This window comes from Aspergillus sclerotioniger, assembly GCF_003184525.1.
Source record: "Aspergillus sclerotioniger CBS 115572 chromosome Unknown BO94scaffold_28, whole genome shotgun sequence".
Classification (NCBI taxonomy): domain Eukaryota; kingdom Fungi; phylum Ascomycota; class Eurotiomycetes; order Eurotiales; family Aspergillaceae; genus Aspergillus; species Aspergillus sclerotioniger.
The window spans coordinates 385,621-402,139 of record NW_020291018.1 but is presented as its reverse complement, the minus strand read 5'-3'; the positions used below and the strand labels follow the sequence as shown (position 1 = coordinate 402,139).

Sequence of the window (16,519 nt, the reverse complement as noted above, 5' to 3'; positions counted from 1 at the left end):
TAGTAGTGCTCCTGTGCTAGGAGAACTATGATCCATCGTCAAAGCCAATAAATCACGATTGAGCGCGGGTAATTGACCAGGCGCCCCACTTTGCGTCGCTTCGGCGGTACCGCCACGTACGGAATACGCTGCAGCCATACGGATACGGAGTAAAATACGCTAAACCCGAGTTCCCGGGTATCATCGAAATTGGGTGTTCCTATAGATAGCCCAAGAACTAGACGGATGGAGGGTCTCCGTGACAGGGATGGCAATCCTAGCCAGCCTTGGTGGCATCACCCGAGGCAGACATCAGGACCGGTTACTTCTTACTCCGTAGACATGTGCTACCCACAGGATTTGCCTAGCTTCCCGGTGACTTAGATCCAGTTCTCAATAATGAGATTCTCACACCGGTGATACAATGGATCCGCCATTTGCTGTTGGAGTCATTGGCTGTTGCGTCTACCTGACCTCTAAGGTGTGGGCTCCATTCTGTCATATAGATCGTGATGCGTCACCTCTAAAGTCAGATGGCGCAGCTGCTGAGAATCTGAGACGCAGCAAATCATGCACTACCCTTAGAGCGGATTAGCGGCCGGCACTCCTCCTGTTTAGGAAAATACTGTCATAAGCACCTTGAATCCTAACAGGTACTGTGGACTCCATACGAAGGAACTGTAGCGAATACTAGGCAAACACTAAACAAATCATTATTACTACACTCCGTGGAAATAATCCGACGGCAAAGTAGGTTGCCTATCGATGAGCCTCCCAGACGGCTAGATGCATCGAAGACTGAGAACTAGGAAGGACAAACATGATTCTTGGAATCACCTGGGATACTGTTGTAAGTTGTACCGCATTTTGTGCAGGACACATGTCATATCACGCGTGACACAACCAGCAAAGTCCCTTCAGAACAATCAGGTTTCGGAGCCAGCCTGACATATGAAACGATCTGGACCTGATGCAATGCAACCTCAGGCGGCGCAGTGGCAAATGGGTGGGGCGTTCAGCTGTCTGCACTGTACAGGAACAGCTTAGCGTGGCGCCCAATGATGATGGAAGGCTGGTACAGTTCCTTTCATCAAATTGATCCCCACCCTTCAAACAAGTCTGGTACGGAGTCCTCCGTATTGAGTTCGTATAGCTGCTTTGAGTTTGACTACAGCCTGTCTCCCATTCTTGGCCAAAGGCAGGACTGGAAAGCTAGACAGCTGGATAGCTAGCTAGACAAATGATAGCTCTTTTCGGTGCGCCGCATGGTGGCATGCAGATGTATCTGGCATTGGAAGGGGATAAAATGTGCAGTGATGACTCATCAAGTATGAGTCCCAATTAGGATTAGCCTGGCAAACACTCACATGTGCCGGCTGTGCTTTCTGCCGGCCCCTGAAGAAGCTTAATCGCTACCTGGGCCAATGCTAATGCCACGAGTTCATGTCTTAACCGCCCCCAAATTGCTAAGAGTCTAAAGAACGGATAAGTTGATCAATCAGACCCTGTGGAGCAACCCTGGATTGACAGTGATATTAACGACAATTATGCGTCGATCTGACGTTTGCAGCCCTGGCTAATCCCTGTCTTACTCGCGCGGTGGAATAACTCCACTGCCTGAGGAATGATCTGGAAGGCTGAAGCAGTCACTCCGTATCTTATCCTGATGGCAACTTTCTACCTGATTGAGTTGATTCTCGGCGCAAGCTTATCGCTCCTTACTAATTTCTCCTCCGCAGAGAATCAAGGAACAATATCTCACTTATTGTGGGACATGCACCGGTTGTCCCATGCCACCTGTTCTAACTGAACTCCCAATCAGAAATCCCCCTCCGAAGTCTCTCGCCATGGCGCCAAGTCGCCATGGTCTCACAACACACATCATCACTCGTCCCAGGCCCAGTCATGATTCCAATCTTTTACCGCTTGGGCATAACAATACAGGAGCCCTTTTCGCCTTATTACCATCAGTATTGTATTTCACGGTATAAATGACCAGCATAGCTCGCGGTGGGGTATCTTTTACACGGAGATGGACTTATAAACACCGAGCTGGGGGGTACCTGGCTGTATTTCGCTTTGTAGGCAGTCGTGTTGCCATGATACTCAACGCTACGGCTTGTTACTACCCGGCTGGGCAGGCTATCGGTCGCCGGGCTATTCGCTCGCGTCTGGTCCAAGGAGGCTCATCTTATGTTTGGAGATCGGTACCTATTTCGGTGAGATGGATACTGATGGAAAGTAAGTCCAGTTGCGTTGCGACAAAACTCAAAAGGTTATTGGAGTCGGACAACGAATTCCATACAGGTTGTCTTCTGATAGATCTTGGATAAGGAGAGACTTGTGGGTTCAGAAAATACTATAATTAGGAACCAAACAAACAGAGACCAAGTAGATATAGGTCTAGATAAGTTTTACATACCTGAGAAAGTTCCAATTGTCTGAAGTGGCCTCTTATATGAAACAATATACTTCTTCCGACCAAATCAAACAAGAGGTGTGATAGCGTCCTGAGGCGACTATTCCAAAGTCAGGTGCTCACATCTGTTACAGTGAACTTTGCCGTGCATCGTCTATATTGTTCTGTCTTCAACAATCCTGCATTGGTTCTGTTTGGACTGAATACTCCTTTCAGGAACGAGTACTTCTTACATAGTGTACAATATAAATAAGGTGTTCATGTCAGTGCGTAAATTGGCCCGAGATATATATTTCTGCAGGTTGCCTATGTTCGCACCAAACAATAAGCAAGGAAATATTTGATCAGTTTTGCTTTCATCTCAAAGATTTCTTAGCCCTATCGAGGAATGGACATCCAATTCGAAGGTGGGATCAGCTAAAGCCAGTGGTCGTGGTGGTGGCTGCAAGCATGCAACACGTGATCGTGCCCAAGATGACATAAGCGCGACAATTTCCCCTCCCCCGCCGATCGCGATAACACTTTCTGGTGCTATTCATCCTGACTCACACGCACCTCACACCACACATCTCTCACTCCATCAGGCCCAGTGTCAACATGGCTGACGCAATCACCGAGGCCACTGCTAAGCTTCAGCTCGACCCGGAGACCGGGGAAATGGTCTCCAAGGGCGAGCTGAAGAAGCGGTTGCAGAAGCGCGCCAAAAAAGCCGCCAAAGCCAATGCTCCCAAGCCTGCTGCGACCCCCAAGCCCCAGGGCCCGGTCGCCGCCAAGCAGGAGGAGGCCCCCATCGATCCCGATGCCATGTTCAAGCAGGGTTTCTGCGCTGCCGTCTACAACGAGCGTCCCGTCACGCCTTTGACCCGATTCCCGCCCGAGCCCAACGGATACCTGCACCTGGGTCACTCGAAGGCGATCGCCATCAACTTCGGATTCGCGAGACACCATGGCGGAAAGACAATCCTGCGATTCGATGACACCAACCCCGAGGCCGAGGAGGAGAAATACTTTGTGGCGATCGAGGAGATCATTCAGTGGCTTGGTAGGTAGATGTGGATATAATCATGGAGGGTCGCTTACAGGCATTAGGATTCAAACCTCATGCGATCACCCACTCGAGTGACCACTTTGATAAGCTGTACGAGCTGGCTGAGAAGCTTATCAAGTTGGGACGGGCCTATGTCTGTCACTGTAGCGACGCCGAGATCAAGCTGCAGCGCGGTGGAGAGAAGAACGGACCGAGATTCCGCTGCAAGGACGCCGAGCAGGATGTGGAGACAAACTTGCAAAAGTTCCGCGACATGAGGGATGGTAAATACGAACCCCAGACGGCGTTCCTGCGCATGAAGCAGGAACTCGATAACCCCAACCCGCAGATGTACTCGGATTTGGCCGCCTATCGTGTCCTGAAGAAGGAGCACCATCGTACCAAGGACCAGTGGAAGATCTACCCAACCTACGACTTTGCGCACTGCCTCTGTGATAGCTTCGAGGGGATTACCCACAGTCTTTGCACGACCGAATTTGTGTTGTCGCGTGAGAGTTACGAATGGCTCAACTCGACGCTTGGTGTCTACGAGCCCATGCAGCGCGAGTATAGTCGCATGGAGGTTAGCGGAACGGTCATGAGCAAGAGAAAGTTGAAGAAGCTCGTCGATGAAGGTTACGTGCGGGGCTGGGATGATCCTCGTCTATACACCCTTATTGCACTGCGTCGTCGTGGTGTCCCTCCGGAGGCCATCCTTTCTTTCATCAATGAACTGGGTGTGACCACCTCCCAGTCTGTCATCCAGATCGCTCGCTTTGAGCAGTCGGTGCGGACATACTTGGAGACCCGGGTTCCCCGTTTGATGCTGGTCCTTGACCCTGTCCCGGTTGTTGTTGAGGATTTCGAATCCCTGGAAGCCTCGGAGCTTGATCTGGACGTTCCCTTCTCACCTAAGGACCCCGCCATGGGATCCCACCAGCTCAAATTCACCAAGACGGTCTATATCGATCGGTCTGATTTCCGCGAGGAGGATAGCAAGGGATACTTCCGCCTTGCCCCGGGTAAGAGCGTGGGTCTGTGGAGAGTGCCTTATCCCATCAAGGCCACCACATTCACCAAGGACGCCGACGGAAAGGTCACGGAAATCCGCGCCGTTCTTGACAGATCTGGAGCGAAGCCCAAGACGTACATCCACTGGGTTCCGGACAACTCGCGGAAGGTGGAGGTTCGCATCCACGACCCACTGTTTAAGTCGGATGACCCGAACTCGGTGGAGGGCGGCTTCCTGAACGATGTCAACTCGAACAGCGAGACCATTCACACGGATGCCTTGATTGAGGCAGGCTTCGATGAAGTGCGCCGCCGGGCTCCCTGGCCCGAAGCTGCGGGAGAGAAGGAGGCTGGGAAGAGCGGACCGGAAAGTGTTCGGTTCCAGGCGATGCGTGTGGCTTACTTCGTGAGTTTCTCTCCAGTTGTTATTAGAGTATCTGGCTAACATTGATTAGGCGGTGGATTCGGACTCGACGGATGACCGGGTTGTGTTGAACCGGATTGTGTCGCTGAAACAGGATGTTAGCAAGGGCAACTAGGGCGCTGAAGCCATTGGCGAATGATTAGCCTCGATTTCTGCGCGTGATAGTGAAGCAGTTTCACCTCGGCATAGACGCGCAGACCAATTGATTGCATAGCTGGCAGGGTAGTTGATGTCATGTGGTGTGGATAAATTGGCGGTCCGACCCGCCGGATAGACCGACGATAGGATTCTGCAATATAATCTGATACCATTCCGGTTCTTCAGCCGGTCAGCTCCGATCGACGTGACATCGGGCCTGAAGCCGATGTCTTGGCTGCATATCGGCTGCAGTTCGGCCTCAACGTGGGCAATCCTGCGTGATCTCACTGGCCGCCGAGTATCATTCACTCCTTATCTTGTCTCTCTTGCACCGCCGTAATTTCCCCCGACCCGGATCGGCCGGACCCTGCCGGACCCTGGACAGGTACAGGTGAGACATAGCTCTACCCGACCGACACGGGTGCGAGGATATAAGATCATGGCCCTTCGATAGTCCAATTCATCAGAACAACAGCCACCATGCGCGCGTTCCCTTCTCTTTACGCAGCGGCGCTGCTACTCCAGACCGCGTTGGCAGCGACCATCCGTGAAATCAACGGCAACAAGTATATCTCTTCGTACAAAGGCGAAACCGTCTCGGGTGTCAAGGGCCTCGTGACGGCCAAAGGTTCAAGTGGGTTTTACCTGCGCTCGACTACCACCTATACCAACGGTCGGTCCTACTCCGTGTACATCTATAGCAGCGATGGAGTTTCCCAGGTCGAGGTCGGCGATATTGTCAGCTTGAGTGGCACAGTGGCCGAATACCGATCATCCTCATCGTATGTCTACATGACGGAGATTGAATCTCCTTCGGACATCACCGTCATCTCCAGCGGCAATGACGTCGACCCCACTGTGATCGGACAGAACGATTTGGACCCTCCGACGGAGCAGTTTTCCTCTCTGGACAATGGCGATGTGTTTAGTCTGCCGGGCGGTTCCAGCCTGCTTTCTACCGCGAATCCCGTCTTGAAGCCGACCAAGTATGGCATGGATTTTTGGCAGAGCCTGAGTGGTGAATTGGCTACCTTGACCGGGCTCACGGCAGTCAGCAAGGCCAGTAAATATGGAGACACTTGGGTGACTGGCGATTGGCCGGTGACAGGAAAAAATGACCGGGGAGGATTGACAATGAGCGCAAATGGTTTGACTACCTTCCTCTGGTCATGGTGGAAGCTGACATGGACTGCAGACTCCAATCCCGAAGCCATTGTGATCGGATCACCTCTGGACGGAAGCGACAACCCAACTGATATCAAAATGGGAGACAGTCTCGAGGATATCACGGGCATTATCACCCAAGCATATGGCTTTTATACTCTGCTTCCACTGACTGCGTTGAAGAAGACGGGATCCAAATCGACACAGGCGGCTGCAACGACCCTCAGTTCTGATGGGACCTGTAGCGCAATCACCATCGCTGATTACAATGTTGATAATTTCTCGCCGGACAACAGTCGGATGAGCGGAGTTGCCGACCACATTGCCAATTACCTGAACAGCCCGACCATTGTGTTCCTGCAGGAGATCCAGGATAATAGCGGGTCGACTGATGATGGAGGTATTTAAACCCAACTCCTGTAGGATCATGACTGACGATGGTAGTGGTTTCGGCCAGCGAGACTCTTTCGAACCTGGCTAGCGCCATCAAGGAGCAAGGCGGAGTCGAATATAACTACACGGACATCGACCCGATCAACGACACGAATGGCGGAGAACGCGGCGGTAATATCCGCGTGGCCTACCTGTATGACCCATCAGTGGTGCGGCTGCGAAATTACAACCCTGGGTCCAGCACCGACGCTACCAAAGTGCTCGCGGGCGGCGGTTTGAGCTATAATCCAGGCCTGATTGATCCTTCCAACCAGGCATGGAATGACAGTCGCAAGCCATTGGCAGCCGAGTGGGAGACATTGGATGGCAAGAACAGTTTCTATACCATCAACGTCCACTTCACGTCGAAATATGATAGCACTTCGCTCGAGGGAGATGCGCGACCACCGGTCAACGGATGGGTGGAGAATCGCGTGGAGCAGGCTAAAGTGGTTGCTGTGAGTTCTCCCGCGCATCTAGACCAGCCGATTCTAACACTGGTAGAATTTTGTCACGTCTATTCTGGCTGAGGATTCCGACGCGAAGATTCTGACAGCCGGCGACTTTAATGAGTATGCTTTTGTGGAGCCCTTGGAGGTTTTTGTCTCCGAATCGACACTGCATGATCTGGAGGAGGTGACTGGTATTCCTACCACGGAGAGATATACCTACCTGTATAACCAGAACTGCGGAGCACTGGATCACATGTTTGTGAGTTCGGCGTTGACATCGGGAGCAAAGATGGAGCATATCCATGTCAACACCTGGGTGTCGACTGCGGATGAAAAATCAGATCACGATCCCACCGTTGCTTTGTTCAATGTGTGTGAGTGAGCTACTGCTATTATCCCTTAGTTTCAGTATCCCAGCTAGTTTGCATCTATTGAATGATTTTCAATCTATGAATGATCATCCTCAGATCCAGAGCTCTTTTTAGAAAAGGGTCCTCGTCTGATCTGTCGATCAACCCTGTCTGTCCATCACCATCACGATATCTAAAGTCTTCCCAAGAACAGTAATCCCCAATTATTGCCCCCCGGGACTTGCTCGTACCCCAACTTGCCGCAACTCCCGGGACCATAACCCACGCTGAGGCCTGAGCACCGCGGGCAACAAGCAAGTAAGTGGACACCCCCTCCCCTGATCAATAAGAGGCAATCAAACCAACGGTAGCGACCGTCCACTATTAGCGAACCTCACCACACGTGGACAGCTGAAAAATTTCCCCCTCTGTGGGCATTTGTGCCCCACCCACCCATCCATGCTTGCCCGTGTCCCCCCTCCGTTCAGATCTCACATCAATAGTTCTTACTTCTTAGGGTACTGTTAGTCTGTTAGCACCAGATCTGAACCCGCTGGTCCGACTGCAGGAAATTATCGCTTGTTTTAACTTTTCCCCTCTGCAGTGGACCGTATTCTTCCGTGCTTTCCGGCTCCTCGAATCAACATCCGACCCGACCGTCGCACATCCATGGAATCCCCGGAAACCCTAACGCCATCGCGGAGCGCATCGAGAGTCTGGTACGTCATGTTCGCTTACGCCCCCCGGACACGGGTTCTGTTTCATATCTTTTATGATTTCCGCTGTTGTTGCTGCGCTGGCTTCGTGACTGGGATTGTTTGATGTGTTGATTGATGATTTGACCTCTCATTCCCACACCCATCATGGCGGTGGATCGAACGCTCGCTGTGAGAGCCGTCGCCGCGGTGTTTTTCTCTTTGGCTTCGGTGACGATTATTCTCAGATGTTATGTCAGATTGGCCATTGTGAAGGCATTTGGTTGGGATGATGCCATTATGTTGTTGGCTATGGTAGGGCTTCCTGCTCTCTCGAGGGAGGTATCTATAAGCGGTTGGCTAATTGACTGCAATGATTGATATGTACTAGGTCTTTTACACCATGTTATCCGGGTGCATGATAGGAGGCAGTCTCTACGGCACAGGGAAACATCTCACCGATTTATCCAATGACCAGAGAACGACAGCCATGCATGTATGCATCCCATCCCCCCCATATCCTCCCCCCAAACTCACCAAATGTCAAATTAGTACTGGTACTACTGCGACATCGGCTACGCCCTCGGGTCCATCCTCTGCAAAGTCTCCGTCAGCATCTTCATCCTCCGCATCACCATTGACAAAACCCACCGCTTCGTGATCTGTCTCGTGGGCGGGATAGTCGTCGCCGCGGGACTCATCTTCTTCATCATGGTTCTGGTTCAATGTCACCCGATGTCGTATTTCTGGATGCAGCTGTCGACCGAATACGCGGGGACGGGCCATTGCATGAACATGAGTATTATCATCGGGGGGTTGTATGCGTTTAGTGCTTCTTCGGCGCTGTTTGATCTCACCATTGCGGTGTTGCCGATTCTTTTGGTCAGGAAGTTGAAGATGAGGAGGGATGTGAAGATTGCTGTGGCGGGGTTGTTGGGTATGGCTTGTGTGTATGGTTCCCCCACCCTCTGCTTCATGGTTTAATTTTGGTGATGGCTAATCTGGTGGTGTGTGGTGTGGTGTGGTGTAGGGCTTCGATTGCGGTGATCATTCGAATTCCGTATATTAATACTTTGTATAGTATGGATTATCTTTGTATGTTCCCTCGTTCCACCCCAATCCAACCCCCGAAATTAACCAAAAGGAATCAGGGGCAACAACCCCCATCGCAATCTGGTCGAACATCGAAACCGGCTTGGGAATCTTCGCCGGCAGTCTGGCAACTCTCCGTCCTCTCCTTCGCACATTCAACCCCTCCACGAACGATTCGTCTGGGTGGCCGTCCTCCCGAAACAATAAACGCAGTCGATCGATGCCGTTACATTCGCTTGAAACGCCGCATGGGGATTCGGATGCGAGACGAACGCCCGTGGATCGGTTGTATGGGACGACGATGTATAGTATTGAGACGGGGGAGCAGAGGGATAGTCAGATGGTGTTGGAAGATCATATGCCGATTTTGGGGAAGGATGGGGATGGGGATGGGAAAGGGGCGGGGATAAGTGTTAGGAGGGAGGTTAGGGTTGTGAGTACTGTTTAGATTATTTTTTTTTTTTTCGGTTTCTTTTTTCTATTAGAAGGGGCAGATGGGACGTTTAGATGGATTATGAATTTAATATACTATTCTATATTCTATGTTTTATGATGGTGATTGGGATTTGGTTTGTATGATGGAAAGCCAGTTCTTTACTGGGATTCGGTGCTTATACGAATGATAGATATGTAGGTAGGTAGGTAGGTAGGTAGGTAGGTAGATAGATAAGGGAAATCTAAAACACTGAGTAATTACTTACTCAATTAACAAGTCTCCTGGCGGCTTGGATTCTGGATGAGAAGAACCGGAGCACAGCACTCTCTGATCGACAAAGCTATTGCCACTTCGGCCAAGCTCATCGTGATCGCCTCCCGACAGTCCGGGAAACCCCCCGATCTGCATGCACGTACTTACTTGGCGAGTCGAGTTGCGGGGAGGAGGGGGCAGGGGGGGCGAAGTTGAACTATAATTTCCACAGCGGTTATCACGTTCAGGGGAAAATGTCGGGGTTTGGTCGGATCCGGGAGGCGAGTGGATTGAATTGGACCCTGGGAAGGAGTGTATCGATTGATCTACGTTGGGTGAAAGGATTTTTTGGTTGGTTGGCATGGGGAGATGAGGATATACATTTATTGGATGTTTATTGGAGGGATGGATTTTTGGATATTGGGATTGGATGTTGCCACGACCGGATGCGGTTAACGAGAAATGCCAATGTAGGTTGGATGATTCGGAGTGATCTACTCTCGGAATTAATGCAGAGGTTTGTCGAGTCAATGATCCATTGATTGAGAGTAGGGATCTGTGAGTGGGGTTGGATTATTGGGGTTGAGACTACGTCAAATGTTAGGGGGTTCCCCAGATACTGTGTAAATGATGACTCCAATTATTCATGGGAGAAGGTTTGTGTGCATAATCAGCAATGCATATGCTTACTAATACCCAATGTCATGGAGGGAAAATAGCACGCGAGCAGTTGACTGCTAAACCAATGTATTGTCTATAATCTAAGGAGGGCCAGCCATGACCAATACTTTTATTAACGTGAGTTCACATGTCCTGAAGTGCCAATCTTAACAAGCAAATCCAAGCAAGACACCTTCTTGACGATAATTATTGAATATATCCCCGGTGCAGCGTCATGATGCTGAGTCACGGCTGCGAGGCCACCAGGAAAACCAAAACACCCAGACGGCTTGCACCGTCAATAGAATCCTTCTCACCAAAACTCCATCCCCGTCTTCCCCCAAACAAATCTATTGCTTTCTCCCAATGCTCCGTTGGCCCTGGTTGACAGCTTTGGTCACTTCATCCAAGCACCCGGCAGCCGCAGCAAAGAATCCCAGGAAGGCTCGGCTGGGGCTCAGCACCCGACTGAGGTACTCCGGGTGGAACTGCACACCCACAAACCAGGGGTGGTCCTTGATCTCGACAATCTCCATCCGCTCGCCCTTGACGTCCTTGCCAATGAACGACAGACCGGCCTCCTCGATCTGCTCGATCATAGCCGGGTTCACCTCGTACCGATGGCGATGGCGCTCCTCAATCTGCGACACGGATCCGTATAGTCCGCGCAGACGAGACCACTCGGTGTTCTCCTGGAAGATACAGGGGTGTTTGCCAAGTCGCATAGTACCGCCGAGCTTGCCCTTGTCAACCTCGGGCATGTAGACAATCGCGTGGTTCTCGGCCTTGGGGTGAAGCTCCTCGCTGCCAACATCGTTGATGCCAGCCACGTTGCGGCAGAACTCCAGCACTGCCAGCTGCATACCGAGGCACACTCCCAGGAACGGCTTGTTGTTGGTACGCGCCCAGGTAATGGCCTTCATCATACCCTCGGTACCACGGTTACCGAAGCCACCGGGCACCAGGACACCATCGGCGGTGCACACGGCGTGCCATGCCTTGTGGTAATCGGCGGGGGAAGCCGTGTCGTCCTCCAAATGAGACGAGTCCACCCAGATGATATTCACCTTCTTGTGGCAGTACATCGCGGCATGCTCCAGAGCCTTGGAAACACTGATGTACGCGTCGTGAAGGGAGGTGTATTTGCCAACCAGGGCAATTGATACCGAGTCGTGGAGGAAATCCTGCCCGCGGGCCAGAGAAACCCAGTCGTTCCACATCCGGCTGCCCTTCTCGCTCCGCTCCGGGCTCTGCTGGATAGACTTCAAGTCAAGCATGTCGGTGATGGTGTCGATCAGCTTCTGCTTCTCGAGAAGCAGTGGGACGTGGTAGGTGGTAGTAACGTTGTGCACGGCGATGACCTGGCGCTGCTCGACGGAGCACATGTTGGCAATCTTCTGGATGGTGCTCTCCTCCAATGGCTGCTCGCAGCGACAAGCGATCAGATCGGGGTTGAGACCAGCACTCCGCGAATCACTGATGGCTCTCTGCGTGGGTTTCGTCTTCTGCTCGCCGCCAGGTCCCGGGGGAATGACCGGCACGTAGGACACGTGGATCTGGATGAAGTTGCCCTTGCCAGCCTTTCTCTGGAGCTGGCTCAGAGCGTGGATGAAGGGTGCACTCTCGATGTCACCGACCGTGCCACCCAGCTCAATGATGCAGACATCCGGCTCCGCCTTGGAATCATCCACGGGGATCTTAGCCACCCTCTGAATCCACTCCTGTATCGCGTCGGTGACGTGGGGCACGACCTGAACGGTTTTTCCGAGATAATGGCCGATGCGCTCGCGGTTGATGACGTGCTGGTAGACCTTGCCGGTGGTGATGTTGTGGTCCCGGGTGAGGGAGGAGAGGAGATAGCGCTCGTAGTTGCCCAGGTCGAGGTCCATTTCACCACCGTCGTCGGTGACATAGACCTCACCGTGCCTAGCATAGTGGGGTGATGTCAATAATGGTCCCCGCGACGCCGAACCACAGATACTGACTCAGTAGGTGCCATTGTGCCGGCATCGATGTTGATGTATGGGTCGATCTTGATGCTGGTGACGGCAAGACCAGTGGTCTTGAGCAGCAGGCCGGTGCTGGAGGCAATAATACCCTTGCCCACGCCGGAGATGACACCTGGGGGAACGCGTTGGTTAGCAAGTGGGCAAGACACTAGTGACCATCGCCGTCCCGCCAGACTCCGGCCAAAGCAGACAACTGGGCTTACCTCCAGAAACCAGAACGTATTTCATCTTTGCTGCGACCGACCGAAGAAGGAATGATGACGGGGGAGGGGGAGAAGCAATTCTGCGAGCGAAGAGGAAAGGAAGGCAAAAAAAAAAAGTCGGCGCGCGCCCGGAGCGGTGGGCCACAAGTCACGTGGAGGGGCGGTCTTATCTTGTCGCCTGTTATCTTATCGGGCGCCTGTCCGGTCGCACCCCAGCCCCTGTAGATGGAAGAATTGCGCAGCGACAAGACGCACAAGGAGATGAGCATGGTTCCCATCCCTCTAAGCTAAACCATAGGACAACCAGAGCAGAAGGTGATGGATATGACTGGTGTTGCAGGACCCCAAAGCTGCAACCTAACGGAACACTGTAGACAAACTGCACTCCGTCCTTCATAAGAGGCCCGCCTGGACACGCTTGCCTCATTCTAAGTACAGCCACAATCCCTGGATCACACTGCCCAGGATTGGATACATACATAACTCACCACTTTTATACAGAATATTGGTTTTTCGCGGGGGCCGTTAACGCCTCCCAAATTGTGAGGTTGAACCGTCTTTACCCACCAACTTCTGTTAAGCTCTACCTACTCACCGAGTCACAGTAGTCAACTGTCATTGACTGGTATGATACCGATGCGTAGTTGTTGCGAACAGCATGATGGATCAGGTATTCAGTGAAACCATTCGATAGCCGGGAAAAACAACGAACCCCTCCCTCTACGGCCAGCGGACGATCTGGGGTTGCTTGCCAAGCTCCTTACGGAGCACCTGTAAAGAAGCTCATCGAGGGGCTGATCGAAGAGCTGCTTCAGCATCTAGACAGGGGCCCTCTACATGTCTTTACAATGTCTTTGAAACCATCCGAAGAGCTTGTCTGCGAAGAGCGCTAGCACTACGTATTTCTGTTTCCAGTGCGATCAAGAAAGGGGGATTCCCGCCAGTATGCATCGTCAAGCCGTAGTCTCTGGCCTGTACTGGACTCCCAATCACAATACAGAGTACTGTATGTAACAATCTAGATTACAGCAAGCACAAGGTTCAGAGCCAAAGAAAACGACTGATACACTAGTAATCTAAGTAGTAAGTACAGACCATTAAGCGCTCAATAGCGCAAATCCTAAACCGTTTCCCTTTCAGGGACTCTGTGGATTGCAACTATTGAAGTGCTGAACCATGGAACCTGGTAAAGCCGTGGTCCAATCAAGTACGATCTTCCGGTACCTACCTGCGATCTCATGTCTGGCTGACCGATAACTACTAATGTACCCCGCAGTAAGGCGCCAATGATTCGATCTTTTACCCCATAAGCATTCCTAAATCATCCCAACTCATGTTCATTTGCTTGACTCATGATCTTTCAGTACTATACTGGTTAATACCGGGGGGAACCATCGCTCCTAGGATCTAATCGTTAATCGTAGTGTAGTGTGCCATGATGCATATAACAGGCGCAATAAGCGACCCAGAACCCGTATAGGGAAAAATTAATCTGTTGCCGACCGCGATTTTATTTCTTAGTGGTTGTTGCCATCGCGGTGCAAAAAGGTAGTTTTCTTTGTTCAAAGGGTGGTGTCTTCTTGGCACCCCATCAACAGTGACTGAGCCTTGCTATCATGACTAGGTACCGGCATGCCAGGTTGCTTCCTGCCGCATGATTCTGGCGATATTCTCATTGATTATTCTGCCAATAAAGGGTTGCAGGCCAATACAATCTATCTGTGGCTTGATACAATCTTCTGACGCACTGCGCGTAGGCTTAATGTACAGCTTTGATCAAAAATCATAGTGATGACTGCAGGAACCAGGAACCGAACAGGGAATGCCTGCAGGCAAGTGACCCAATCACATGAGAAACAGCCTGAGTGAACTGATGACACAGCCCATGTGAACCGTTAGTTCTGGTGGGGTGCGGCTTGCGGGTTCGGCCAATAGGATTACGTCCACAACCGCCCCACGATGTGATTGGATGCTCGTGGACTGGTATTCACTTTGGATGCATATCTTGCCATCAAGTTCTTTGTTCCTGGAGAAGATATCGGAACTTGCCTCAATGTTCATAGCAGTTAAATCACCAAGATGCCATTTGTCCTCCAATAAGCTAGGCTCCGCCTCAAACTCTATTTACCAGCGCTGGCTATATAACACCCGCCATGGTACCCACGAACGGGTCCAAAAAGCCGACTGTGTCTCGCATTCCGAGCGTACCTTGGATTTTGAGCGTACCTTGCGTCCTGAGCCTGCCTACCTTGCGTCTCAAGCCTACCTTATTCATTTTGATTAAATTCTCGGACCAAGAAAAAAGTCCGCTATGAATAAAGTAACCGAAGATCGTCCATGCCGACCGGCCACTGACGTTGTCAAGTCACTCGGCTTTTCACCAGCCTGGGCCTGGTCCAGCGCAGATGGAAGCAAGTCGTCTGTGGTCGAGTTATGCAAAGACGTTCGGGAGACTGAGTGGGTCTGTCATCAGCGTGCTGTGGACCCAGTCCCCCCAGGCACAAAATATCTTGTTGTCCGGTGGAAGCCGCTGTCCATCAATATGACCGAATCCCGCTGGGTAGAGCTTGAGGTAGCAGGTTAAAGTCAAAAAACACCGATCGTGAGGCCTTTGAACCGCAAGTTTACGCATGGAGTAATGGCGACGACCAGCCCGACGGCAGAGCTTGGATAGTGGAGCAGGATTGTGGAGGTAAGTGGTATTGGCGTCGTATGAATCTAGTAATTCGGCGCCATTTGTTCAAGCTAAGCACGTCATGCTTGCAGACAGGATGTGCTACTACTAGTTCCTGTCCTACGGGCGACGTGCGGTCACCCAAGCGGGTCGCCAAATGTCTATCCTAGCAGCTTTCCAAATGGCTCTCCCAGCGGGTCGCCAAATGTCCATCCCAACGGCTTTCCCAGTGCTCTCCAAGTGTTCATCTAAACGGCTCTCGAAACATCTCTCCACATGGCCCTCTACATGTCTCGCCAAACGACCCCCAGCGGCTTTCCCAGCTGTTCTCTCAGCATACTCCAGATCACCTTGAGCTGCAAATCTCAAACTACCGGGCGGAAAGTTCACGATTCGGACAAGGATTATGAGGGATCTGAGGCGGTCTAGGCAAGGGAGACGGAGAAGCCTGTGTCGGATGGAGACTAATTCGAGGCGGCCGTTATGCAGGGGATGGGAGATGTTCCTGTATGTGGACACACTGAGAGTCAGAGCTTGGCAAGCACACAGAGGAAGTTGGAATATGGGCGAGATGCGGGGGCTCAGACGCGGGATTGTATACAGCTCCAGTCGTTGCTTTTTGGGCATTCGGGATTCTGTCGCAGCGGGCCAGGAGGCATCCCGACAAAGCCAATTATCAAACACATGGAGCACATTCGGGGGAAGTAGAACGGCTTTCTGACCACGATATGTAGGAGACTAGTAGACGGTGATATTGGTTAGTGCTCTTGTCTGGGGGGTCACCTGGTTCAACGCACTTTCCAGTAGCACCGCTTCGTACTTGGTGAAGCTTGCCGTAGGTGAGGGATCCCTTCATTCGGTAAAGCTCTCGACGGTCCTGGGACAACGGTGTGGAGGACTTGTATTTGTAGTTCGAGGTAATCGTATGAGGAAATCAGGGTGGCTGCTCAGAAGGACTACCTGCTTGTGACGGCTTCCTTTCCGGTCGGCACAGAAGCCGGGTAGCGATTTTGGGTCGTTGGCGTGCACTCATGTTGTAGCTTTTGTAGTTGCGCCTGCAATATCCGTAATGCCTGCTTTGGAATGTCCTTTCATCAAGATT

At 51.7% G+C, this 16,519-nt stretch overlaps 5 protein-coding genes across 5 annotated transcripts; 3 read left to right on the top strand and 2 right to left on the bottom strand.

The window, feature by feature from the left end:
* Window positions 1–2,995: 2,995 nt before the first annotated feature.
* On the top strand, window positions 2,996–4,975 carry BO94DRAFT_549421 (glutamine--tRNA ligase; the record flags this gene model as incomplete). Its single annotated transcript, XM_025613446.1, has 3 exons — window positions 2,996–3,440; window positions 3,488–4,842; window positions 4,892–4,975. 3 exons carry the CDS (start codon window positions 2,996–2,998, stop codon window positions 4,973–4,975), a joined length of 1,884 nt encoding a protein of 627 aa, XP_025464110.1.
* Window positions 4,976–5,227: 252 nt separating this feature from the next.
* BO94DRAFT_208972 (endonuclease/exonuclease/phosphatase family protein) lies at window positions 5,228–7,451 on the top strand. The gene is made up of 4 exons (XM_025606140.1): window positions 5,228–6,145; window positions 6,194–6,562; window positions 6,607–7,052; window positions 7,099–7,451. The coding sequence occupies exons 1-4, from the start codon at window positions 5,479–5,481 to the stop codon at window positions 7,426–7,428; spliced, it is 1,812 nt and encodes a 603-aa protein (XP_025464109.1). The 5' UTR covers window positions 5,228–5,478; the 3' UTR covers window positions 7,429–7,451.
* Window positions 7,452–8,259: 808 nt separating this feature from the next.
* On the top strand, window positions 8,260–9,631 carry BO94DRAFT_568526 (uncharacterized protein; the record flags this gene model as incomplete). The annotated part of the gene is made up of 5 exons (XM_025614685.1): window positions 8,260–8,406; window positions 8,483–8,587; window positions 8,644–9,041; window positions 9,122–9,186; window positions 9,243–9,631. The coding sequence occupies 5 exons, from the start codon at window positions 8,260–8,262 to the stop codon at window positions 9,629–9,631; spliced, it is 1,104 nt and encodes a 367-aa protein (XP_025464108.1).
* Window positions 9,632–10,590: 959 nt separating this feature from the next.
* Window positions 10,591–12,822, bottom strand: BO94DRAFT_538493 (putative CTP synthase). The gene is made up of 3 exons (XM_025612500.1): window positions 12,744–12,822; window positions 12,517–12,652; window positions 10,591–12,457 (listed from the first exon to the last, which is right to left on the bottom strand). The coding sequence occupies exons 1-3, from the start codon at window positions 12,766–12,768 to the stop codon at window positions 10,882–10,884; spliced, it is 1,737 nt and encodes a 578-aa protein (XP_025464107.1). The 5' UTR covers window positions 12,769–12,822; the 3' UTR covers window positions 10,591–10,881.
* A 2,610-nt stretch (window positions 12,823–15,432) lies between these two features.
* Window positions 15,433–16,397, bottom strand: BO94DRAFT_208913 (uncharacterized protein). Its single transcript, XM_025606139.1, has 2 exons — window positions 16,215–16,397; window positions 15,433–16,155 (listed from the first exon to the last, which is right to left on the bottom strand). Exon 2 carries the CDS (start codon window positions 16,042–16,044, stop codon window positions 15,538–15,540), a length of 507 nt encoding a protein of 168 aa, XP_025464106.1. The 5' UTR covers window positions 16,045–16,155; window positions 16,215–16,397; the 3' UTR covers window positions 15,433–15,537.
* Between the last annotated feature and the right edge of the window lie 122 nt (window positions 16,398–16,519).